This window comes from Octodon degus, unplaced genomic scaffold (assembly GCF_000260255.1).
Source record: "Octodon degus isolate 3935 unplaced genomic scaffold, OctDeg1.0 scaffold00066, whole genome shotgun sequence".
NCBI classification, from domain to species: domain Eukaryota; kingdom Metazoa; phylum Chordata; class Mammalia; order Rodentia; family Octodontidae; genus Octodon; species Octodon degus.
The window spans coordinates 5,930,630-5,955,956 of NW_004524642.1; the positions used below are offsets into that span (position 1 = coordinate 5,930,630).

The following is a 25,327-nucleotide window of genomic DNA, read 5'->3' on the forward strand; positions in this document are numbered from 1 at the left end:
CTTGGCCAATGTGCTCTCTGTGAAAGCCTGAGAGAATGTTCTCTCTCCATGTGACTCTCCTTAGGTACACTCTACATCATTGATCACTTTCCTCTGTGGCCTCATGATCTTCTTGATCAGAAAATTTGGGACACTACCGAGGTACATGACATTACAGTACAAGTTCTCATATGTCCTGAGTCTTAACTGACCTTGGAAGACTAGGGCCACAACGTTGGCTTTTCTGGTGGCCCTACTTTCTCTATAAGTTTGGTCTGCATACTTAGGTTGTTAACTCTCCAGAAGACAAGCTTATTGTTATTACCATACAACCTAGGCTGTTAAGCTTATCCTCACTATCTGTCTGAATAACAAACATCTTAGGCATAACATGGAACAGGTATTTTTCATCAAGTATTGATGTGTTGAACTTTAAGTCCTTACAGAATATGATGAAAAAACGTCTTCTTCAAAAGCCTTTCCTACCTACTTTTTTTCCCAGCCCACGCTAAGAATCCCACTCATTGACACCTAGTTACTCAGTGAGCAGACAGTTACTGAGCATCTAGATGGATGAATCAATAGTTGTGCTTTCACTTTTCAACACAAAGCAAAGTCCATCGCTGCTTTTCCTGTGCAAAAACTGCTGCTAGTCCCTATCCTCGTGTCTGAGGGTCTTATACTCATATGTCCCGCTACAAACTGGGACTGCATCTCTTTTAATTGTTTATATTTGGGTTTAATTTAGAGCTTGATTTGGCTCCCCATTCACTGTTGGCTGGCTGTGAATGATAATGAAAGATAATTTATAAAAAGTATTGAGCGATTCCTTGTACTTGACAAAGTTTTTTATATATTGGTTCACATAAAATCTCTGCAGAAACATTTGGAGATAAGCATTGCTGTCCTCATTTAGCAGATAAGAAGACAAAACTCAGAGGATTTTTTTAGGATTATTGATATTCCTCATTTTATGTTCTCTACAACAATGCTGCCCTCAAAGAGAATAACTGGGATCATTCACACACTTCGCACAAAACTTCACAAACATATTGTCAGGTCAACCTCAGACTATGGGGGCCGGGGACATGGATTAGTGGAATAAGCGCTTCCTTGGCAAGCACAAGGGCCTAAATTCAATCCCTGGTTCCACCAAAAGAAAGAAAACAATAAAAGGAAAAAAAAAAAAAGAATTTCAACAACTATGCAACTAGAATAGCTACGGTGAGAGGCTCAGCATCTATGATTCAAAAAACCCTCAATGTAATAAATAACGCCTGTTAATGTATAAAAATCACTGTCTTATAATTCAGCATTGAAATCTAGTCGAAGAAGATGAAATAACAACAAAATAAAAACAAAAACCATTGTGATTGAGTAGCATTTCTCCTGGTAATCTTCATCTAGAAACTTGAAAATGAAATTCAACTACTAGACACTAAAGGAAAAAAAAAAAAATAGGGACCTGAACAGACAGTCCTCTTTATGCAAAATACCCTCCATCATTTTATTTAATGATCTCTAGGACAGTTTTGACTCTCCAGGTCAAGATTTTTGATTTGCTAATTTGAATCTTCAGTTACAGGTAATTATATATTGTGATTTTTGGAGGTATTTTAACTATTTTTTATTGAAATGAATTTAATTGGATTTGATTGGCCTCATTTTTTTCCCTTTGCTTCCTACTAGGGAATATCTTTTCTCATAGTGTCAAGTGATAGTATAAGTAAAAATAGTCCAATCATACGAGGAAGTCAAATTTTTACCTCTGAAAAGACCAGAAATTGCAAGATAAGGATGGAGCAGTGTTTTCTGCGAATGGTGCTTATTAAAGAGACTGTCACATGGAATTTCAGTTAGCATGTCCCGGGAAGCAAGCATAATGAATGTTCATTCTGGGCATACTGCTGCACTCACCTTATTTACATATAAAGAAAAACTAGGTAAGTATCGTGACAACAGATGCTCTCTATACAGCCGCTGTTCTGGTCTAGATGGCCGCCCACGGCCTGGTGCACGTCATGTAGACACAAACCATGAGAGCAACATTAAAACAAAGGAAAACGGCTTCACTATCCATGCAGAGAGAATAGAACTGTGTGTTAATTTTCCACACTTCGCTCTCAACTGGTGCTATCATGATGAGCCAGGTGACACTGTAGTGTTTATGGGATCAAGTTTCCTACATTTTTTCCTAAATGCGAAACAAAAAACTACCTTCTCACCCCCCGATGATGTATGATCAAATGTATTTAGCGTTGAAAGCTTGTGCCAAATTTATAGCCAATTAAGTTCTTTTATACAACTTTGAGTACAGCTTGTGCTTCTCATGAGGCTACAATGTTAAAAACAATCAATCAACATTAATGAAGTACTTAATATATTAGAGTCTGTATCTTCCTCGAGGATACAAGAGAGAAAACCGTTGGGACACAAATAAAATGCTAAGAAATTGAGAACTGACTAATTATGTCAGGATCAAGGAAGGAATGCATGTAAGTTATTAAACAATTCATTTCAATGACTTTGTTTCAAGCTTCTTTAAAAAAAAAGTATATTCTACCACAAACAAAAACTTTCACGAAAAATATACAGGTCATGTGTAAAAAAAAAAAAAAAAAAAAAAAAAAAAAAAAAAAAAGAAAAGAAAAATCACTTCCTAGAGAATTCTCTTAAGCTACAGAAGTGGATTTTAAACTTATACTACAGTTTGAAGCTTTCTATCAGAAAAACATACACAGAAACATGACCAGAGCAGATTTTTATTATAAGGTAACTCAGAAAGCAGGATGGAGAGTTTATTTAAGAAGATCTAAGAAATTTCAGAAATGCTGTAACAAACATACCCTGGAATGGATGTTACTGAACCCTATCAGAAACAGGTTAAGTAGTTAATTGACTGTTTATTTTAGCAGGGTAAGATGTCCTGATTGTGCCTTTGGTCTTGTATTTCTCACGAGACATATTTATTAGGTAAAACACAAAGGTCATGATTACAGTGAAATTCTAGATAAGATTCTAGGTTTGGAGTAAAAATACAGAGAAAAATCAAAATAGAAAACTGGCAAATAATTGCATAGATTATAATCCTGTGATTTATTAGATATCTATGTAATTCTATGTGCTTGGCCTGCACACTGACTTGTAAGAATTAGATTGAGGTATTAGAATTATAAGTCAAAATAATCAGAAATTTTGGCATAAATTATTTCATTGTAAATTATGTTGCACATAATAAACTTACTATGTGATATGTAAGTTACTTTATTGATCAACCTAAAGAATCTTTATGTTTGGATGTTAATATATGTCTGACATCAGACTTGAAATATCTGTGATTGTTTGAAACTATTTTAATCATAGCCATACTACGCATTTGTAATATAAACATATTTTCCCTTTAAAATATATGTTTGTGGTTTTTTATGTATTTATTACAGGGTCTACAAGGTCTACAGAGTCTCACTTGTAGATCGGACTCATACTGATCCTCCTGTTTACAGTCTCCCAAGAGCTGGGACTACAGGCATGCGCCACCATGCCCAGTCTCTTAGGTTTGTGTTTGTGTGTGTGCACTTGTTTTCAGAAAGAGAAAAACAGAGAGATGCAGAGATTGAGAAAGTGAGAGAGGCAGGGAGGGAGAGGGTAAGAGGATAGGCGAGGAGAGTGAAAGAATGGAAGGGGAGGGGAGGGAAGGAAAGAGTGAGAGAAAAGGACTTAAATTCAGATGTATGAATGAATTTTACATTTTCACTGAGACAAGTAATTATAATTTAAATATAGAAACATTCTGAAATAATGACATCTAGTATGAATTCCTGCTAGGTATTTTCAAGCATCTATCTTTTCTTCCCCATTTATTAACTCAGTGCTCTGATGTTCCTACGAGGTATAGAATTGTTTTCATCTTGCTTTACTAAGTGGAAAAGTAAGGCACATAGAGACTGTATTCACATGCCTAGTGACATTACCTATATTCATAAATGGGTAACTCTGTCTCAAATTGAATTCAATCTGAATATAATTATATGATTTAAAATATGTAAAACACAATGTTCGCTACACTGAATGCCCTAATAGTTTCAGTGCATTCACTAGTATATGCACGAGTGTATCCGCTCTAGTCTTCCAGCATGCCTCCCCAGTCTTACCCTTGATTTCTTTATCATTCTTGAACCATCTTATATCCGCCGCAGGCTTGCTGCCAGACGTCTTACAAGTCAGCTGCATCAAGTCTCCCTCCATCACTGGTGATGAAAATCCACTAATCTGTGGCTTCTCAGGAACACCTGAAATTAAAACAAATTTGTGACGTAAATGTTGATATAAACTATTGTGTAACAGAATAACCCTTCTGGTTTGCATACGTACTACTCAAAATGTTTCTAATACTAATTTAGTTTCAAGTAGGTGTTAAAATTAAATTGTAAAATTTTATGTGCAAAAGTACTAGGAACATATTAAAAGCAACCACTCGGGGTGCATTAACTTTTACCAGTATAGGCATTTAGCAAGGTAGATTTTATTGAAGGATACAAACCCTAAAAATACATATTTCCTTAGCAAATTATAATTTAATTAATACAGCACCTTTCTCCCCCCCCCAATTTTGTAATTTTTAAAGCTTAAAAGATTTTATTATAGTCTATATACTTGTTTAAAAATGAATTTTATTTAATTTATTTTTTAAATGAATTTTAGAATAAGGGATTCAGGGTGGGGAGATAGCAGAGTGGTCTAGGTGGCTGCCCAGTGAGTGCAGGGATCCAGGATAAATCCCTGACACCACATGCTGTGCCAGCCCCTCACTGAGCTAGCCACCAGAACCGGGCATGGTGGCACGCGCCTGTAATCCCAGCCCTGGGGAAACTGAAACTGGAGGATCACTATGAGTCCCAGCTGCATAGCAAGACCCTGTACCCAAAACATGAAGAAAGAAAAGATTTTTTGAAAGCAATTGGTTAAAAAAAGAAGAAATTCAATAATACTTACGTCTACACTACTGCCCTTGTTCATTCTAAAACAAAGAGTAGTTCTTGATGTCCTTTATCTAAAAAATTCAACTGTAGTTTGGGGAAGCATGATATATATTATATATTTTTTTAAATTTTTTTTATTTATTTGTGTGTGTGTGTGTGTGTGCGTGTGTGTGGCCAGCTCAGCCCACCAGGGGGCAGGGCTGGCTGTCATGTGGTGCTGGGGGATTGAACCACGGTCCCTGTGCTTTGCTAAGCTTGCTCTAAGTAGGTGCTTTAGACCGCTGAGCCATCTCACCAGCCCATATATTTTAAAGGCTAGCCTTACTGCTTTTTCTTGTTCAGATAACCACATGTAGGTACTAGCAGATATACAAATAGGACATAGGTGATTTAAAAAATAGAATTTCACACATGTCCTGGGCAATACTATTTATTGGTCATAGTTGAAGTTTATTATAATTTCCTACAAAATTATTCAATAGTAAAGGCAGATTAATATTTTCCTTGTGTGTAACTTTATTCAGTTTTGAGAATACTAAAATGTCACAGTATTGGGAAGCACCAGCATGAGAAATATGGCGTAATACAACAAGAACAAGAAAGGTAAATGATAAGCATATTACACCAATGAGCTAATGGGGAGTTTTGTCTTCGTCTTCATAGTGTCTTGGTGCTCTTCATAGTTTTAAATTACGTCATATTTCTATTTAATAAACTGAAGTCAGCAATCATTGCTTCTTTGATCCTCAAGTTCGTTTTCTACAGAAAACATACATCAACCCTAGGCAGTTATTATCCTAAAATATTCCACTGTAGTGGGCATGTGTTGCCCCTAATAACAAATTCGTGAAGATTTTCATAAAGCCGACCCAGTGCAACTTGGCACAAAATACATTTTATATCCTAAACACAAAGCCAATTCATTCGCTGGATTATCTCTACCAAGTTCTCTCCCAAAAGAAAACTATGTATCCGTCCTTTAAAATAGAACATTGTGCCTGCGTCTCTAAAAGGAGAGCAAGCTGTGGGCACAAAAAATCAATCTTGAAATTCCTCTAACTTGTTCCGTACACAGGTGTGTTTCAGTGAACTGCGGCAATTTCAGCTGATTGGGGCACTGACGTTGGCGAAATCACAGAGCTTTGAGCTGCAACTTTACTTCCTCACAGTCTCTAGGAATGTATTGCTTTTTCATGTCACTTTAACCTTTTAGAAAATGGCCCAATACTCAGAGAATAAAAGCTCTAAGAAGCTACACGCGGCATGCACAAGCGACTTGATGTGCTTCACTTAGAAATGCAAAAAATACAAATTTAGGAGAAAAAAGAGATACGTGGAGATGTCACAGGGCCCTTGAAATGCAGCGGATTACATACGCGGGTCACTTGTGAAAGCCACGGGTTATTAGAAGGGTCCCTAGCGGGTGACTCACGAGATAAATGGAGCAGCACGAGCTATTTCACTACGTTCTTTATTTCGTCGCTCAATAAAAGAATCAGAATGCACACGATATACGGACGATTTCGTAGAAAGACACGTAACTGGAAATCATGAAAATGGGTGTCTACTGTCACTTACAAAAATACAGCTGTGTCCGCTTAGCAAGCGTGCGTTGGCAGTTCTTTTCATGCAAAACGGAGAATGTGGCCGAAGTTATTTTTAACTGCCTTTTATTACAGTGTAGTAGATAAAGAAAGAGCTTATCTTCCAGCGCAACCTGCAAATATCTTTTCTTATAGAACTGTGTTGCTGCCACACTCGAGGTTGGTGACAGCCCGAGGTTAGCCCCTTGCGCTTACCCAGAACCGTGAGATAGGCCTTGGACGTTTTGACAGGCATCGTAAATAAGGAACAAGTGTACTGGCCCTCGTCGGAGAGCGACACGTCGCTCACGCTGATGCTCAGTTCATGCCACGAAGCGCGGACTAGCTCGATCCTATTGTCCCTTAGAGCTGGAAAGGGAAAAATATTGAGAATGTTAGTAACGCCATTCAGAAGAATCAGTACATTTAGAACACGGGCTTCAACATGATGAAATAAACATTAGATTTGACTATGCATCTATATTTTGCCTTTTGAAAACTGAAAGGTCTATTTCAATGTATTAAATATTTTATTAGATTTTTAAAATTCAAAGTAAAGTCAAGCGTTTTTAATGTTTTCTGAAGTAAGGTGGTTTTTGTTTGTTTGTTTGTTTTCTATCTTTAGGACAGGATCTACAGGGACTACAGGGTCTCACTATGTAGGTCAGACACGTAGTAATTTGCCTGTTTTCAACCTCCAAAGTGCTGGGATTACAAGCACACACCACCATGCCCAGTCTCAGTCGCTGGCTCAGCATGACCCGGGGGCGGGGCCGGGACAACACACCAGGAATCAATCCCAGCCGCTGCCCTCTGCTTACGCAGGTGCTTTAGGCCGCTGAGCTAACAGGCCGGTCCCAGAGGTAAGTTTTTAATTAAATGATTGTATCTAGTACAATAATTTGGATGAGGTGAGGATGCCACTGATAGACATAGCTTTCCTTCCCCAAATCTTTCACTGAATGCCAATGCCAAGGAACACTACGAGCACCCTCAGTTCACATCAGAGGGCAGATAAATTCGGAAAACATGATGGCTCTAAGATTTGTGAGACAACAACAAAAAATAATCCCATGTTAAAAGTCTATACCATAGTACTTGTTGAACTTTAACTTAAACCAGACTTGACATTTAATTGAAAAGCATCTGTAAGCTAGCGATGCTTAAATTTGCTCTGACTGGTTAGTGCACTGTGTTTGTTCTTTAGAGCAAATTGCTTTCTGTCTCAGAACATTTGATTCACCAAATATTGTTTAGAATCTTGTAGAATAATGAATCTCTTGATTAATTTTCTGGGAGAAATAAAAGAAGTTTAACTGTCATAAAGTGCTTCATTAAGTACAGCTATTAAATGTGGAATTAAGCAAGAGACAACTAAGAGTACTCTGAAAGACAGAAAGATTTGAAAAGTGGAGTTATTAGGGACATCAGAATAGAGCAGCACCACAGCGGGCACTAGAAACAACAGCAAAAAGAGTTAGGCCAGGGTTTTCCTTGCACAGAACTTAGCAAAGAAAGATGGCCCCCATTAAAGCATGTCTACCGCTGATCAAATGGAAGTCCCCAGCAACTTCAGGAAAACTCGCTTACGTGGAGGAGGAAGTCCCAGGGACAAGGAGCCTGGAGCCCGGAGCCCGGGGGAGCAGTGTCTCTCTTCAGCATGCCTGAGGTGCCCTTCACTCATCTACACACAATGTCCCGTTGGGCAGCTGGGCAGTGAGAGCACTCTCCAGCCAGCACCCAGCTCAGGAAACATGCTTCCCAAGGCCTAGAGAGCCCCGCTGTCTGTAAAACTCCCAGGCCCTGGAAGCTACTGTGCCCTTGGAGGTGGCATTAGTAGAGATCAGTGTGACCCTTGAGTGGAATTGGATACGCCCATTTGACTAAATAGCTTACAAGGGTTGGAAGTCAATTAAATTGTTTGAAGAATTACAGCCTGTGGATATAAGTGGATGTTAAGCTTATATAGCTCCTAGAATAGAAGATTTAAATAGCATTCAAAGTCTCCTAACATAATAACCAAAATGTCTGGGATGGACTTGTAAAGTCATTGGTCATAACAAATACCTAGGAAATCATAACATAAATGACAAAAGATAACCAATACAACCTACCACTGAGATGAATCAGATATTGGAATTCTGTGACAGAGATTTTCAACTGGCTGCTGATAATAATACATTAGCAAAACATTAATTATCTTGATATGTTTGAAAAAATGGAAAATGTCATCAAGAAAACAGTTATTAAAATCTAAGTCATTGAGGGCCGGCCAGATAGCTCAGTGGATTAATGTACTTGCTTAGGCAGACACAGGATTGACAGGGGTTCCAACCCAGGCGTACCATGCTGGCCTCACCCCCAGAGCGTGCTGAGACAGCAACTGACACTGGGTGTGGTGGCACGCACCTGTAATCCCAGTACTTGCGAGGCTGAAAACAGGAGGATCACTCTGAGTTCAATCTGTGTAGTGAGCCCCTGTAGACTCTACTGAATGCATGAAAAAAATCTAAATCATTGAAATAAAAATTTCAATTGCCAAATTCAGTCCTACTATATTGGCTCACATTTCTATAGAGGTTGTAGAAGGCAGAATCAGTGAATTCAGCTGAAGCAGAAGTCACCCAGTGTCTGCAACTGAGAGGAAATAAGATGACAATTAAAAAAGGAAAGGACACAAGGGGCCCGAGGGAATCTGAAAGGCAATGAGAAGAGACTACCAATGGTATACACAGACTTGCGAGAAGAGAAGAAAGAGACTAAAGCTGAAGGGATATTGAAAAAATAATCACTAAAGTTTTCTAAATTTGGTAAAAGAAAAATGTATGGAATCAAGAAACTGAAAAAACCTCAAAGGAATAATTCAAAATCCATTTCAAATCACATAAATGAAAAGAAATTTGTGAAAATTAAAGACAGAAAAGAGCTTTAAAACACCATAAAGGGCATATCATGGAACTAAATACAAATGATATAATAAGTTTTGCATTTGAAATCATGGAGGTCAGAGGAAGTGACACGTTTTTCAAGTACTGAAAGAAAATAATTACTGTGCATTCTTTACTAGTGAATGTATCCTCGGGAAGCATAGGAAAATAAAATATTTTCAGATGAAGCAAAACTACAGATATTTGTTTGTGGCAGACCTGCCTTAAATATCCATTAAAGTACTTTAAGCAGAAGAGATTAAAGAAGGTATTTTAGAGCAGCACAAAGAAGAAAGTAAAACAGGAATAACAGCAAGAAAAACACAAGGAGGACAAGCGTGCTTTCTCTCAAGGTTGTTAAATTATATGGTGCTTGAAACAAAAACAATAATATCAACTGATATAGTGTTCAAAATAAAGAAAGAATACACAGGACAAATAGAACAGGTGCAGCAAAGATCCAATGAAGTGAGGTTTCTATACTTAAAGTGATAAAACCTTACTACTAGAACAATGTGATAAACCACACATGTACATAAGTGTGATGAAAACACTTGGTCTTTTAAAGTTAAAAAATGCGGGGCCAGGGAGATGGCTCAGCAGAATAAGTGCTTCCCTGGCAAGCGCAAAGATCTGAGTTCAATCCCCAGTTCCTCCAAAAAATAAAAAAAAAAAAAAATGCAATAAACAAAGTGCTTGCATTAATTCCTCTCAAAACATTCTTGGTTCAAATACATTGAGTTCTTTGTTCCCAATCACTTTCTGAAACAATTCTTCAAGTTCTCTCATGAATGTATTTAAATGATATTATCAAAACTCCAAAGCCTAAGGGCAGGCCAAATAGCTCAGCAGTTTAAAGCACCTGCTTAGGCAGATGCTGGGGCCAGGAGTTCAGTCCCCAGGCCTGCCTTGCTGGTCCTGCCCCAGGGAGCACTGGGACGGCCATGGTGGCATGTGCCTATAATCCTAGCACTTGGGAGGCTGTAAATAGGAGGATCACTAAGAGTCCAATCTACACAGTGAGACCCTGTACATCCTGCACACCCTGACCCTGTCCTAAATGCAAAAAAACAAAACAAAGTAAAACAAAAACAACTCCCAAACCTGTTGTTGCTGAGTGCCATCCAACAGAAATGCAGGGCTAGTAAATCACTGAAGTGCGTGTTTAGCTACCTTATTTACTGGACCTGGCACCAAGTGACTTCTGAGTTTTCTTCAAAGTAAAAATGACCATGAATGACAAACATTCTAAATTGATTAAGATATAGAGATGGCGCAGCAGACCAACAGAAGACTCTTGTGCAAGTGGAGAGAACAGAATCTGCTCAACATGAGGGAGGGTGTTATGGGAGGGATTAATAACAACATGTATTTTGCTGTGCTAACAATTTTAATTTAAACATGTTGTTAAGCCATTTTTCCTGGAATGTAAGACCCTGTGTAGCCAAGATGCAGAGGCTGCAAAGCGGTACACTGAAAAAGCATAAGTAAATCAAGATAGAATATATTTATAAAATGCTTTTCCATAAAAAGATTGTATTAGTAGAAAATAAATCAGTGTTTGCCAAGGGTTAGGGACAGTGACAGGTAGAGGAAAATGATTGTGGTTTGAAAACAATATCTCACAGACTCCTGTGCGGATGGATCTGTCTTGTGTCTCTAGTGGTGATGAACAGAGGCCCGTGGACAGATACTGCTGCACATATGTTCACATGTATGAGCATATGAGTGACACGCACATGCAAACTCACAAAAATGAATGCCTGGAAAACTGCAAAAGTCAAGCTAGACTGGTGAACTATGCCAGCATCTATTTCAGAGTTGTGTTGTTTCATAGCTTTGCGGTCTGTTATTTGGGGGGAAGTTACGTTGGAACTCTGTGCATTGTTTCTTTTGAATATAGAATTAAAATACAATGTTAAAGAAGTATACACATGTAGTAAGAGTAAGGGGAACAAGTGCAATATTGGAGCCTGAAATTCATTTGTGCATATTTATTATAGAAGAGGATCCCAAATGCCATCTATTTTACAATTACCTGTACCTCCCTTGTATGCCTCATGAGAAGACTGATGACAAAACATACATTTGCAAAAATTCTGAAGTTTTGATTTTTGTATCTCATTAGCAAACCATCTGTTTGAACATTCTAATAAGAAACATCTATGTGATTGCTGTCCCTTTGCTGTCCTTCTTTTAAAACTCTATGGTTTCATAAGGATACATCCACATGCAAATATCTTGATCCTAGTTTTTATTGGTTATGAAACTAAAGTGGGTCTGATTATGAGTGTGTTGATATCTCCAGTAGGATCCAGAAAACATCTCTTACAAATGTGTATTTTATTCTCATTTACATACAATAATAAATTCATTCAGTTGCCAGCACTGGGACATGCTATGGTAACAATTTTTAAATCTATGATTTATTAATATGTAAGGTTAAAGGAACCAGGGAGATGGCTCAGTAGAATAAATGCTTGCCTGGCAAGCACAAGGGTCTGAGTTCAATTCTCCAGTTCTGCCAAAAATATGTAGGACTATGATATACTATATATATTTTTTTCATAATTTATTATATATCATATTCTAAATATAACCTTATATTATAGTCTTATATATGTTTGTATTCTAGTATATTTTTAAAGTGGTTATCAAAAGGAAAATCCTAAATCATTGCCTTCGTACTGTATGAATAACATACCATCCCTACCAATGACATTTCTGGCATCCCAGAGCCCACTAACAGAAGCAGAACTTAACAGTTTTCAGAGCAATGTGAGAAAATTTAATTCTTTTCAGGCCAAATGATTTTGCAGAAAGTATAGTCTCGATGGAGTACTCAATGCACATAAATATAACACTTTCATAACAGAATCATTTGTATGGAGGAAATTTACAAGCAAGACTTAGCTCAGGCCTCTAGGAGGTTTGGGTTTGGATGGTTGCTGACTCTTGGTTCACTTGCGTTCACTTTCACCTTCTCGCTGTCGTATGAGCTAAGTGATACCCTGGAATTGTGCCTAGATATATTCACAGTGATGATGTTCAAGTATTTGTCCTTGGAATCTTGATGAAAACCTAAATACTTGAGGATCTGAAATATTTTAATTGATCTAGCTTACCAAATCCTATAATTCTTTGAGTTGTTCTGGAATTATTACTAGCTTTAAGTAAGTAAAACTCTCAATATTAGAGCAGCTGAATTTCAATGTAAGCTTTGCTATTGATTAACCATACCATTTGAAGTTTTCTTAAATATTTCACACCTGTTTGCTGTGCGAGTAGAGGAACAAGAAATATGCCTTAGAATTTTAGAGCCGATATGTACAAGTAAATATTCAAAAACTGATTGGCAGGAGAATTGAGAAAGATAGCGCAAGACTTATTTTATTGATAATATATTGTATGCATTTCGTTACAGTTCATTTGCTAAACAGTAAAGCTGAGTCATCATTTTTGTTGGACAAAATATTTTAAGCAAATCTTACATCTACAGTGTCAGTCTTTCAAGTGTGTAGATACTTCTTTGTTACCTGTTTTCATGAGAAAACAGGATTATTAGCATAAAGGACTAAAAGAAAAATGTTGCTGGTTCAAAGGGGGTTACACTGGTAAATCCATAGGCTGCCTGTGAGGAGAATCCTTGGGGCACTCGCTCAGCACCCTAAGCCATAGCTATGCGCACAGCAGGAGTTCAGCAAATGGTCGTTGAATAGAAACTGAGAACTATACTCCATCTGTGTATGGTAAGGACAGAGTGAAAAGGCACTGAACAAGGAAGTGCTCTTTACAGTCACTCCATGACACCCCATGGGAGAGAGGCCACAAGAAAAAAGAAGTTCCCATCGAGACACTGTTGAATATAAGTGAATTAGAAACACCTTCTGCACACATTTTTAACAAAGTGATAGTTCATTGGAGAGAAACTGAAGTGAGGAATTAGTGACCTTTGAAAATGTTGCCACTTCACAATTTCTAAATGAACACTAAAGATAGTAGCTAATCAGAGAGCATATGTATTATTTAACTTTTGTCCTAGTAAGTCTCAAATAATAATGAAGTAATTGTGATAGTCTCAATTGAAGTGAATTAAATCTTTAAAAAGTTTCCCCTTTAAAACACAGAATCTTAATTATTAATTAAATATGCTTTTAAAATATAAATTAAGAGTTCTAATACTCCACTTAAATATCATTAAAATATTTCCCTAGGAATGAATAATTTAAGAAAAGAAGCAGCATTTGTAATAAAAGAATGAAAAAGCAGTGCTCGCCTAGTAGAGATTAGACATTAGCTAATGGATTAAGCAGGCCACTCTGTGGTCACACCACATCAGCATGAGCTGCCTTCCACCCACGGGTGAGGCGATTTCATGGTTTGAAACTCCAAGTACCTTAGAATTTAATCTCAGCTGCAAATAAGAAGCATTAACCAATGAGGAAGAATCTATTAAGTAGCTCTTAACTCTGGATAAAATTATTTTCTCCCTATACCACTGATTCTAAATGGTTCATCAATCATAAAAATGCATATTTGGAGCTGATGCCTCATAAAATAAAAACTTCTAAAGTAATTACTTGAAGAATTTTACTTGCGTTTTATACCCATATACAAAAGTTACCGGCATAGTTTATACATTTTATATTAATTCACTTTAAATCAAATTGAGCTAGCTACAATAGTACTATCTGATGCTAGTCATTCAAGAGCTTACCAGCAGAGCTAGGGACATACCACAGTGGTACGGCACTAGTTTAGCATGTGTGAGATCCCAACACCCCCTAATTACTACATATGCAAAGAAAAACAATATAAAACAAAACCAAAAGATGGAGAAATGGAAAATATGTGTATGCCCTGCTTGAAGTGTTATCTATAGATACCCTTTCTTTTTTATTTATTATAAAAGTGATAACATATGTATTGTCATGAACTTTTCAAATATCTTTAGCTTCCAGTGAGATATTAAAATAATCATATAATGAAGTATATCTTGCTGTCAGCTATCATTTTATTTATTTATTTATTTATTTATTTATTTATTTATTTTTGCGGTACCGGGGACTGAACTCAGGACCCTGCGCTTGCCAGCCAAGCACTTATTCTACTGACCTATGTCCCCAGCACCCTATGCAATCATTTTAAAGCCAATGTTAAAATGCAAACTGAATAACTTTGTTATTTGATATGCTATTTTCTAATTTAACAATTTGATTAGAAACTTCTGTAAATCAGGATTAGCTTACACCTTCAGCATTACCCACAAGGTCTTGCATATGTCATGGTATACTAGATATTCCTTATGAATTTTTAAATTAAAGTGAATATGAATATCACCAATAGTTGGTGAAAATAATGTATAATTTCAAAAATTAACATCTTATTTTATTTTTAAAATTACTTAATATATTATCATTTTTCTACCTGAAGAACAACCTCACCCAGAGAAAAATGACAACAGCGTCCTTTCGAAGGCACATGCAGGCCAGAGAGCAACTGGTTGCTGCGGCTGGACTTGCCTTCCGCTGGGCTCTGGCTCCCACGCAGAGACGTGGCTCGGTGAGCTGGGCTGTTCGTCCACCTGCAGGGAGCTTTCTGGAAGAGGCTGCCGAAGACACTGCCTGTCCCAGGGCTGGGCTTGAGCCCACAGGTGGCAGGAGACCGGCAGGCTTGCTGGCGGAAGTGGACCGGTGCTTTGCTTCGGGATCCTTCACGAGTTTAGTCCAGACCAGAGACTCAGCAACCCGGAGAGCAGCTCCGGGTTCTGCACCATCCCCACCATTGCAGAGCCAACCTCCAGAGAGCGCTTGTCCCTGAGGAGCGGGACTTTTTCTTCATTTCCTGCTACTGTGCCAGCGCACCCTTCTCACCCTGGTTGTAGAGCAGCACAGTGTAATTCAGGTTTACCAAAGGACCACACTGGTCTAGGCAGGCCGCTTCTGTGTAAGCTATTTTGGCATTCTCTTTATCTTCCAGATTGGTCAGGGCCACAGCCAGGCGCATGCAGAGCTCCCCCATCTTGGGCTGGAAGTTGGTGGCCGTGCTGAGGAAGAGGAAGGCCGACCGTACTGTTGCACGGCCAGGAGGACAAAGCCCAGGTTGCACAGGATCTTCCAGCCGAGGGGGCCGGTTAGTTGGCTGGCTTCAGGCAGCTGCCAGCTGCCATGGATTTCTTCTTGCCAAAAAAACACATTCCGACGTTATTCCAGGGAGGGGCCCTTTCTGGGACTGCGCAGGATACAACTCTGTACTTGCGGAAGGCAACATCGAAGTCTCCGTGAGTCTGCATCGTGCTGCCTGCTGCCAGGATGGCCTTGTAGTTGTGGGGTCATACAACAGCGCATTTCCAAGATATTTGGGCGCCTTCTGGTAAATGCCAAGCTGTAAGTAGAGCACCCCAGTGTTGTGTGGAGCTCCTTGTTTTCTGGCTAGAACTCCACAGTTTTCTGGTAGATGTCAACTGTCTTATCCACGCGGCCCTCTAGTAGGTGGGTCTCCCCAGCATGAGGTAGGCTAGGTCCTGCCTGTTCAGCTGGAGCACGCTGTGCAGCTGGTCCTGTGCCTTGTGGGACTGCTTCTGGTACATGGAGCACACACCTAGTTTATGGCAGATCTCTCAGTCTTTCTGGTTAAGCCTAGCGGCTTCACTGTATACTTCACTGGCTACCTTATGTTTTCCTAAAATGGATAGCGACCTCGCGACCTGCTTGAGGTTGACTGCACTCCCAGGGCTAAGAATTGCACATGTCTGAGGCAGCTTCAGGGGCTCTGGGGTGTTCCCTTCCAGGTGCAGTATCAGTGCTTGGACATGGATAGCATATTCTCAGAGTCCTTGGGTTTCCCAAAGCTGTTCTTTGATAACAGTCTTGCACGCCTCGTAGTCCTTCCGGATGTGGTGCAGGTGGGTCAGCCAGTTTGGCTTCTCCAAGGTGGGACCCTCCGGACCTTTTTTCTTGCTGGGTTTCTGAGATTCAGCAGAGGCAAGAAACAATTCTTGCCATCATCTTGGCTCCATACAAATTAACATTTTGGAAAATAATGTATATTAATTGAAAATAGTATAATAATTCACCTCATGTGTCACCTTGGCAACTTAAAATCTTAATGCTGGTCTAATAAATGGCTCCAAAGTATGCCATTCCATAGCTATATGATATGACAAAACATAATCATTACACATATTTAAACATATAGATTATTGCTTAAAATAAGTTGCACATCAATAAGTTGTGGTCATATGAGGGGTTTTCAGAGACGGCTGGATCCAGAGTGTGTAATGCTGGAATTAAGTGTGTCATGTTAGGATAAGGGTGTGCGATTACTGAATTACTCCACTATGGGTTTGGCTTCATTCTGCCAGCAGATAATGGAAGCCTCTTCCTGGGCCTAAGTGCTGTGCACCCCAAGGGCAAGTAGCCTGGATAAAATATAAGGGACAGAAAGAAGGCTGTGTGGCTGCTGCTCCTGCTGCTGCTGCTGCTGCTGCCGCCGCCACTTTCTGCTTCCTGCTTGCGCCTTGCTGCAGCCTGGCTTTTGCCATGGCTACTTCTCCTCTGCAATGCCCTCTCCTTACCCACTGCCGCATCACCCTGCCTTGGAGCCGGCTGATTACAGACTGAAACCTCCACACATGGTGAGTGAAGTCAACCCTCCTCCTCTAACTTCCGGTGTCAGATATTTGTCTTAACAGCAAGAAAAGTACCTAAGACACCACTTTTATTTTCTTGATTTCAACTTACATCATTTCCACCCAGAGGTCCCCATTATGTGGAGGTTATTTGTGTCAAAACAGCAAGCCAAATTCTACCTGTGAGAATGACATTTTTAAGACTATTAACCTTCAGGTCTTTGATTCAGTAGTCTCACTCCGCTATGGGCTCTTTGGCTCTTTCCTTTATTTCTGTTTTTGTTTCCATGGTTGTGCATTCCAGCTGCATTCTGCTGTTTCCTCAGTTTCCGTAATCAATGTCCTCAGTACCCATGTCTGCCTGCGTTAGCTGCGTAACCTCCTGGACCCCTACTAAGGTCCCTAGAACTTACCAATAACCAGATCAAGTCCTGTGATCTACTTGCTCCTGTTTTCTCAGGTGCAAGCTTCATTTTTCCACAAGGGTCAAAAACAGGACAAGAAACCAAAACTTTCATAAAGATAACTTTGCTGTGCTACAACACAGTGATTTCAGTCCTAGTTAGACTGGTACCCTAATAGCCAGAAAGGAAAACCAAAGCAGACCAACAATGATAATATCTAGAAGATGGATGCAGGCCTCAAACTTAATTCTTGTACTTTTGTGCTTAGAGTCTGGTGTTGAGCGATGTAAAATTATGGCTGTGGATATTACAGAGATGAGATAACAGAAGAAATCTAGCTACTCATTTTCTTGTTATCAAGTGTTCCTTTACTCACTGATAGACCAACAGAACCTTATTTGTTATATTAAAATATTTGACTAGTTATAAAACTACTGTAGAGTTCCAGTTAAAGATAGGCAGAATAGGGCCAGAGAGATGGCTCAGTGGCCTAAGGACCCGCCTGGCAAGTGCAAGGACCCAGGTTCTATCCAGGGTACTGCATGCCATGTCTGCCTCACACCAAGCAGGCCACCAAAACCGAGTGTGGTGGTGCACACTTGTAATCCCAGAGAGGCTGACTGGAGGATCACTGCAAGTCTCAGCTGCGTAATGAGACCTTGTACCAAATAAATAAAAGATTTTAAAAAACCATAAAGTATCAAATTATTAAATCTTTTTCTCTTTTGAGGTTTACAATCATACCACATAAAACAATCAGAATCAATCTCCTAGAAAGGTGATAACACCACTTGTTGATCCAGTGCTGCTAGTTGGTATACCAAGTCTCAGCCTGGACTGAAGCCAGTAAATGAAGGTTCCAAATGGGAACATGACCAGAACTTGAGCAGGAAACCTGGAAACTACGTCACTCTTTGAGGGAATTTGCTCAGCAGCAGAATCCTGATGTTTTGAAAATAGCAGCTTTTCTTAACTCAAATACATAAACACATAAATTTCTTACTCGTTTTGTAGTGCTTGTAATCACTTATTATTGAACATTTGACCAAGAGAAATGTTGCCACATGAAAAAGTAGCAGAATTTACTGAAATCAGGTAAGAAGAATTTAATGTGCTTAAGGAGTAAGTATAAGGTCCCTGCTGGTCTCTACTTTCCATGTTTCTTGCCGTTGCGAAAGCCTGTCCAGTGAGGGCCCGCAACACCTGTCCTAGGGAAGCACCTCCACTCTTGCACTCCATTAAATTTTTGAAGCCCTGCACACATGCATACACTATAAGCTTGTCTATAAGATGATATTTACACTATTTGTCATGTAAGAGAAAGTACAAATATCTCAACAGGGTTTCTTTTCTACCCTCCCTCAAAACACGATTGGAAGTTAGAATTACATGAGCAGTTTTGCAAACATGGCAAACGTTCTCTGGTTAAAGACATTTATTTTCTCTCTACCTCTCCACCTCACACTTATTTTTAAAATAGTATAAATTAATATGCTCCTTTCTTACTAAATCCTCTGTCCATGCCAAACCAGGTTCAGATCTTCCTTTGGGGCACTAGGTCAGAATTCTGCAGTGAACCTTGGGCTTTAAGGTGTTGATAGGAAACTCCCTGGGCAAGGAAATCCTGGAGAGGTGCCTGGGTTGTAAGGCACTAAACTCACCAATGTGTCAGCCCGCTGGTGAGTTCAGGGCAGGACTGCTAACTAGACATGAGGCTCAGAGAAAGTAGGTCCTGGGCGTGTGTGTGACCCGCACTCCTTTCTGCCTCGTGCTCTTTGCCAGCCCTCTGCTTTCTTGCTGCCATGAGCTGAGCAGCTTTGTTCCCTCACACTCTTCTGCCTTGCCATCTCTGGCTTGGAGCCAGTGATGCACGTGCAGAAACCTATGAAGCTGTTAGAAGGAAAAAAAAAAAAAAAAGGAAAAGAAAAAGAAAAAAAATCTCTGGCCAGCCAAATAGCTCAGCGGATTAAAGCGCCTGCAAGTAGGTGCAGGGGCTGGGGTTTGATCCCCAGGCCTGCTGTGCCTGTCCCACCCCCAGGGTGCACTGAGACAGTGATTGAGACTGGGCATGGTGGCGCACACCTGTAATGCCAGCTCTTGGGAGGCTGTAAACAGGAGGATCACTATGAGTCTGATCCAGCAGTGAGACCCTGAACACCCTGTAGACCCTTCCCTAAAATACAGAAAAAAAAAATCTCTTCCTCTTTAAATTGAAAGTGTCAAGCATTTTGTTTCTGCAACAGGAAAGCCAGCTCATGCACCAATAATTGTGTGTTATGTCCGTGAGAGGTTGCAGATAGCGCTTATCTGATGCGGCACGCGCGTGCTGACACGCAACCTTTACTTTAGGACGCAGTGATGACTTACAGCTCCTCAGCTGCGCGTGAGCCCACTTCCTGCGGCCCACATGGATCTCTGCATAATTCCAGGTTTCTCCGTTTACTGAGTGAGTGGAGGAACAAATCAGAAGTACAAGTAAGTGAAGTGGAAGTTTCTTCTAGTGAGTCACCTCACAGAGAAAGGTAATTTTTAATGTGTTGTTAAAAAAGATAAGCAGGAGAGTCACTTGAAAAATTTATGTTCCATTTTTGCACCTGATCCACATCATTTTATAAGGTAGACTGCGAAGAATTATATTGCTTTTGAATTTTATGATGTGAATCTTAAAAATAGTACCAAAATATTAATGGAAATCAAAATCAAAATGTGAGTTATTTTCATAAGTTGTGTCAAAAAATTTCTCCTTGCTTTATGAATCCATTCTTTTTTATATCTAAGCATAATCTTAATTATTCCTTTTTATGTTTATTAGGGAACTACAGGGTATTGCCCCAGGGCTTCATACATGTTAGGCAAGTATTTTACCACTGAGCTATATCACCAGCCTTGAACTGCTTTATTTTCAGACAGGCTTATACTGAGTTTTCTAGGTTGGAAACAATTGTCATCTTATTCTCTACAGTGGTCTATAACTAAAACTCTCTACATCTATCGGTGTAGACATTGAACTTTTCCACCTTAAAGATAACACATGTTCCTTTTTTGATCACGTCATATGTCTACACAACTTTTAAAGGCAAATGAACCTGTATCCCCTTTGATGTCTTTAGTTGGCCTAGTATTCAGTATTTCCAGTGACCTTATGGTACAGATTTGCTTGCCAGTGTTCTAGATATTCAGGGCTACACTTCACTGGCTTAAGGTCCAGGCACTTTATCATTGAACAGTAAAAACATGCTCCATTGAGTTGGTAGAGTGTGTTGTCAGGGACTCAGCCTTCTGCCTTCCATTTGGCGCTGTAAAGCGTTCTGGGTAAGTGGTCACGAGGAAGCAAGCGTGAGCAACATTAACAGCAGAAGCTTGAACAGACACCTATACGTGCAGCGCGGGGTCCTGTTTAGGCCCACAATGCAAAGCGGCTGGAATCTGTACGCTAGCCGAGCACTCTGGGCAGAGATGAGTGAGCGCTGGCCAGCTCACTCACACCGACGATGCACACCTAGCGTACTGCTCCACTGCGGTTCTCTGTTTCCACTTAAAAATTAAGGCCGATATCTAGGAAGGTTGAAAATTGGTAGCATAAAATCCTCCCAATAAGGCTAATGTTGGTACGTTTAATACAAAAGTCCACTACTACAAATATTAAAAATAATTAATACTGAATTATCCTTATAGTGTTATCAAGAATGATTTGTGTTTTAATGGAAAATTACATACTGTAGTAATCTTATATCTATTTTTCAACTGTGTCATCTTTTATGTTCTAATCATCATTTTAGATTCAGAAAGTGAGAAGTATGTTATTCTTCATTATCTACTGGACTAAGTTAATTGCAAGTACATATATTACACATATGCATATACTAAATAACATTTCAATTTTCTATCAATTTTATTATGTATATATAAAGTTATCATATATATTATATAATATATAATGCATATATGTATATATTTTTTTTAAATCTTGGGGATTAAACTCAGGGTATTCCAGCCAAACCTCATCACCAAACATTATTTTGAAACATGCTCTAGCGATTTCTTTACTGTGTCCAACCTGAGTTCCTCCTGCTGTGTCTTTCTACGGATGGGATTATAAGCACGCTCCACCATGCCTGGCTTGTAATTCTTATATGCAAAATAAACATTTAATTCTACTTCAGTTTGGAAAATAATGTTATATTTCCTTTGTATAAGGATGAGTCTAAAAAGAGTGAAATCCTCACTTAACTATTCCAAATAAACTTTACAATATCACTTTTTAATAGAGAAATGCTTCAAACACACACACACACACACACACACACACAAATACACACACACACATGAAATATAATAATTCTATCTCCTTGATACACATTTTAAAAAGAGAAAGCAGCGCCAATCTATAATCCTTAACTGATAAGCAAAGAGGATGTTGATAGAAGAAAAAAGGCTGGCGCATGAAAGGAAGATCTTATTTATCTTATTAAAATTCATTATATTTTCAAAGGTATTTTGAGGTTGGTTGATTGGGGTTGATAACTAACGTATGTTTCTTCATAGAGATCTTCATATTTTCAATGGTTTTGCTCATAAAGGAGTGAGGTCTCACCACAAACTGTTTACATAATGACTACGTGACAGTGTGTTTGCTGTATTTAATCGTAGTTCCATATTTCAGTGAATGCTGTAATCACTTGAAATAAGTTTGTAAGGGCTTTGAACTTCTTTAGGAAAAGCACTGCATATTGCATGACTCTTGATTAAAAATCACTAACTCAATAGTCTATTATATTTCATACCTCAAAATTTCTCTCATTTGTAAAATATATTTCCTGGGATTTTTAACGTGTTTTCAAATATAAGTTATACTTTAATTTTATTAATAGCATTATCCACCCTGCTTTAAAATCATCTGTATTCACTTTTTGCTAATCTAGTGCTCTAATTTGACTGAATTTTATTCTCAAAATATTTTCACTTATAAGTGAGCAATTCAAGAAAAACTGTTCAGATAAGCAACCATATTACATAATTGTACCTTTAGGAGATTAGAATGCATGCACTCAAAATTTTCTTTTTCCTAGGATTCACTATTATCATGAAAAGAATGATGAAACAAATACATATTTAAGGAGCGGAACACAAAGTCACGAAGAATACTCACGTCTAGTTCATTGAAGTGGAGTCCCAAGTAATAAAACACAGTTTGGGAAAACTGGACCAATAGTTCTGTGTTACTATATATGTTTGAGTATATTATGCATAGCGAAGTAGATATGTAACTGCACTATACATAACTTCAGCATAGATAACATCTCTTATGTTTGATTCTTTCCTTTTCCCAGTATCTTTATTCCTGATTACAAATGCAATTCCCAGGATACCTATTATGTATCTATTTCACTAAATAATTATTTTGGTTACAGGAATGAACATATCACTTCTCTGATGGCATGAGACCACAAAGGAAAATTAGTTAAGAATTCCACACCTAAAATGCTAAAATAATGAACTCTTTGCTGACTTAATATTTTCTCTGTTTAATAAAAATCTAATGACTGCACATTAGTAGTAGTACCATCAATAGAAACTGTCCCTTAGCTAAACAAACACAACAGAATTTAGCAACTTTAAACTTTAGAATTTTCTTTATACCTTCAAGGACCAATAAATCACAAACATAAAATCTTGACTACAATTATTTACTTTGACATAGACCTCAAATTTTACTGTGCGTGCAGCAACAGTCTTACTTGGTAAATAAAGACTATGTTTAATAGGAGCCTTTCCTGGAAATGGCTATGCTACAATAATATAGAGGACCGTTGTGTATCTGTATATTCAAAATAGTTAGGAGAGCTATACAGCTGCATTGTCTTAATTCAGTGAACAGAGAGATTTGTTCAAATACTATCTGTGGACAGGATATCATGTCTGCATCTTGTACAATGAATAACCATAAGCCAACGACAGGCAATGTATTAATTGTTGAAACTGTGCTAGTAATCAGTTTGAAACTGTCTCATTGCTATTTGTTTTTCAATGAAATTATTAAAAAGTATACTGAAGTCTTTAAAAAATAATAATATATAGGATATGTTGGTTTCATGTTTAATATAAGCAACTGTCAGAGAAATCATTTGGTAGTCATTAAAACTAACAACTACAAAATATCTGAGATACATTGTCAAAAATCATCTTCAGACAAAATGTTTGCACTCCATCTACCACAAATGAAAGTTCATAAACATTTCATTAAGTCTCAGAAACATACTATTTTTTTAGATGTTTGTCATGTTATTTTTTCTTTCTTTTAAGAAACTATCTTTAAGCGTTTGACATACTTTGAAATTTGGTGCCATTTACTATTAGCCTGGACTCATAAAGCAAGAAAATAACATGGTATTTGAAACCCTCATTTTTGTGTGCCCTTGTTTTCCACAACAACCTACAATATATTGGTCTCATACACATATGAAATTCATTTTTTACTTCTAATCATAAAATTTCTATATGCAAACATGTGGTATTACTCTCAAAGAACATTTACATCAAAGACAAGATTATATGCCATGCTACTATGGAAATGCATACAAAGAGGTATATTGGGACTGAAGACATCTGCCTTCATTAGGTAGAGAAATAAACCCTTGGAATTTGTAATTGTGTAACTTTATAGCATTCTATATTTGGTGAAAGCCTTCTGTTAAAGTCTTCAGTATAGAAAGAGAAAATGATCCCAGACTCATGAAGTACTTGATTCTAATAATCTACCAGGTACATCTTTTACAGCCCGAAATTTGGATTAAAATTTTCACTTCTACTTTATTTAAGGAGAAAATACAAAAAAAATATTTTTTTAGAGTATACAAATTATTACACTATAATTTGTAAATCTGGACATATATTAAAGATAATTTTGTTCATTTTGATATTTCTGTATTCAGAAACCCTAATGGATATCAAAATAATAAAAATAACAATAAATAGTCCCTACTGGTAAGTGCAAGTTCTTAAATTTAATTCCTGGCATCCTGCCCCCCCAAAAAATAAATAAACAAAAAATAAAAATAGTCCCTACTTTTCTGTGAAATATGTGCAGTATGCTTCATCACAAATGATTTTTGTGTGTGTGTTTTTCAGTGTGTGTGTGTGTGTGTGTGTGATGAAAAGCTTAATTAATTACTCTTGATCTTCTATCCCTCTGTCAGTTTCTCTCATTTCTACTAATTTGCCTCTTTGGACAGAGAAAGGGCAGGAAAATCTTTACAAATACAATCTTGTCTGTTAAAAATAAAACTATTCATTATGAATGGTTTCTCAAAAGCTTCTTACACATATAAAACATTCTTTTACATATTGATAAATGTTAAAGCATTAAAAATTAGGAAAGGTTAATTTAGTATATAATTTCAGAAAGAGTGGACTATTTTCTAAGAACAAGTCAAAACATTCAAAAAGTTTTCATCTCTTTGAAAAAAAAATGTTAGTAAAAAACATTCTTTTACATATTGATAAATGTTAAAGCATTAAAAATTAGGAAAGGTTAATTTAGTATATAATTTCAGAAAGAGTGGACTACTTTCTAAAAACAAGTCAAAACATTCAAAAAATGTTCATCTCTTTGAATAAAAATCAAGTGATTTATTCACCTTAGTAATTTCAATGTTTTATACACTGTAATTCACATATTGAGTTTTAGGAATGCTACAATTTATAAAAATACAGCATTCACATTTTAATTCATTCAAATTTCATTTATTTTTTCTATAAAAATTTTCACAAAAAAACAGATAAAGTGCTTAAATAATGAGAAAACATTTTAACATTACTATAACTA

General features: G+C 37.8%; 1 protein-coding gene and 1 pseudogene across 1 annotated transcript in view; both read right to left on the minus strand.

The window, feature by feature from the left end:
* Cadm2 (cell adhesion molecule 2) overlaps window positions 1-25,327 on the minus strand; it is a 241,885-nt gene that overhangs the window by 139,576 nt on the left and 76,982 nt on the right. The window contains exons 2-3 of the mRNA XM_023719232.1: window positions 6,758-6,910; window positions 4,131-4,268 (exon numbers count right to left, since the gene is read on the minus strand). Coding sequence (XP_023575000.1) covers window positions 4,131-4,268; window positions 6,758-6,797 — 178 coding nt within the window. The 5' untranslated portion in view covers window positions 6,798-6,910. The remainder of the gene's footprint in view (window positions 1-4,130; window positions 4,269-6,757; window positions 6,911-25,327) is intronic.
* Window positions 14,892-25,327, minus strand: part of LOC101582596 — a 93,555-nt pseudogene continuing 83,119 nt past the window's right edge.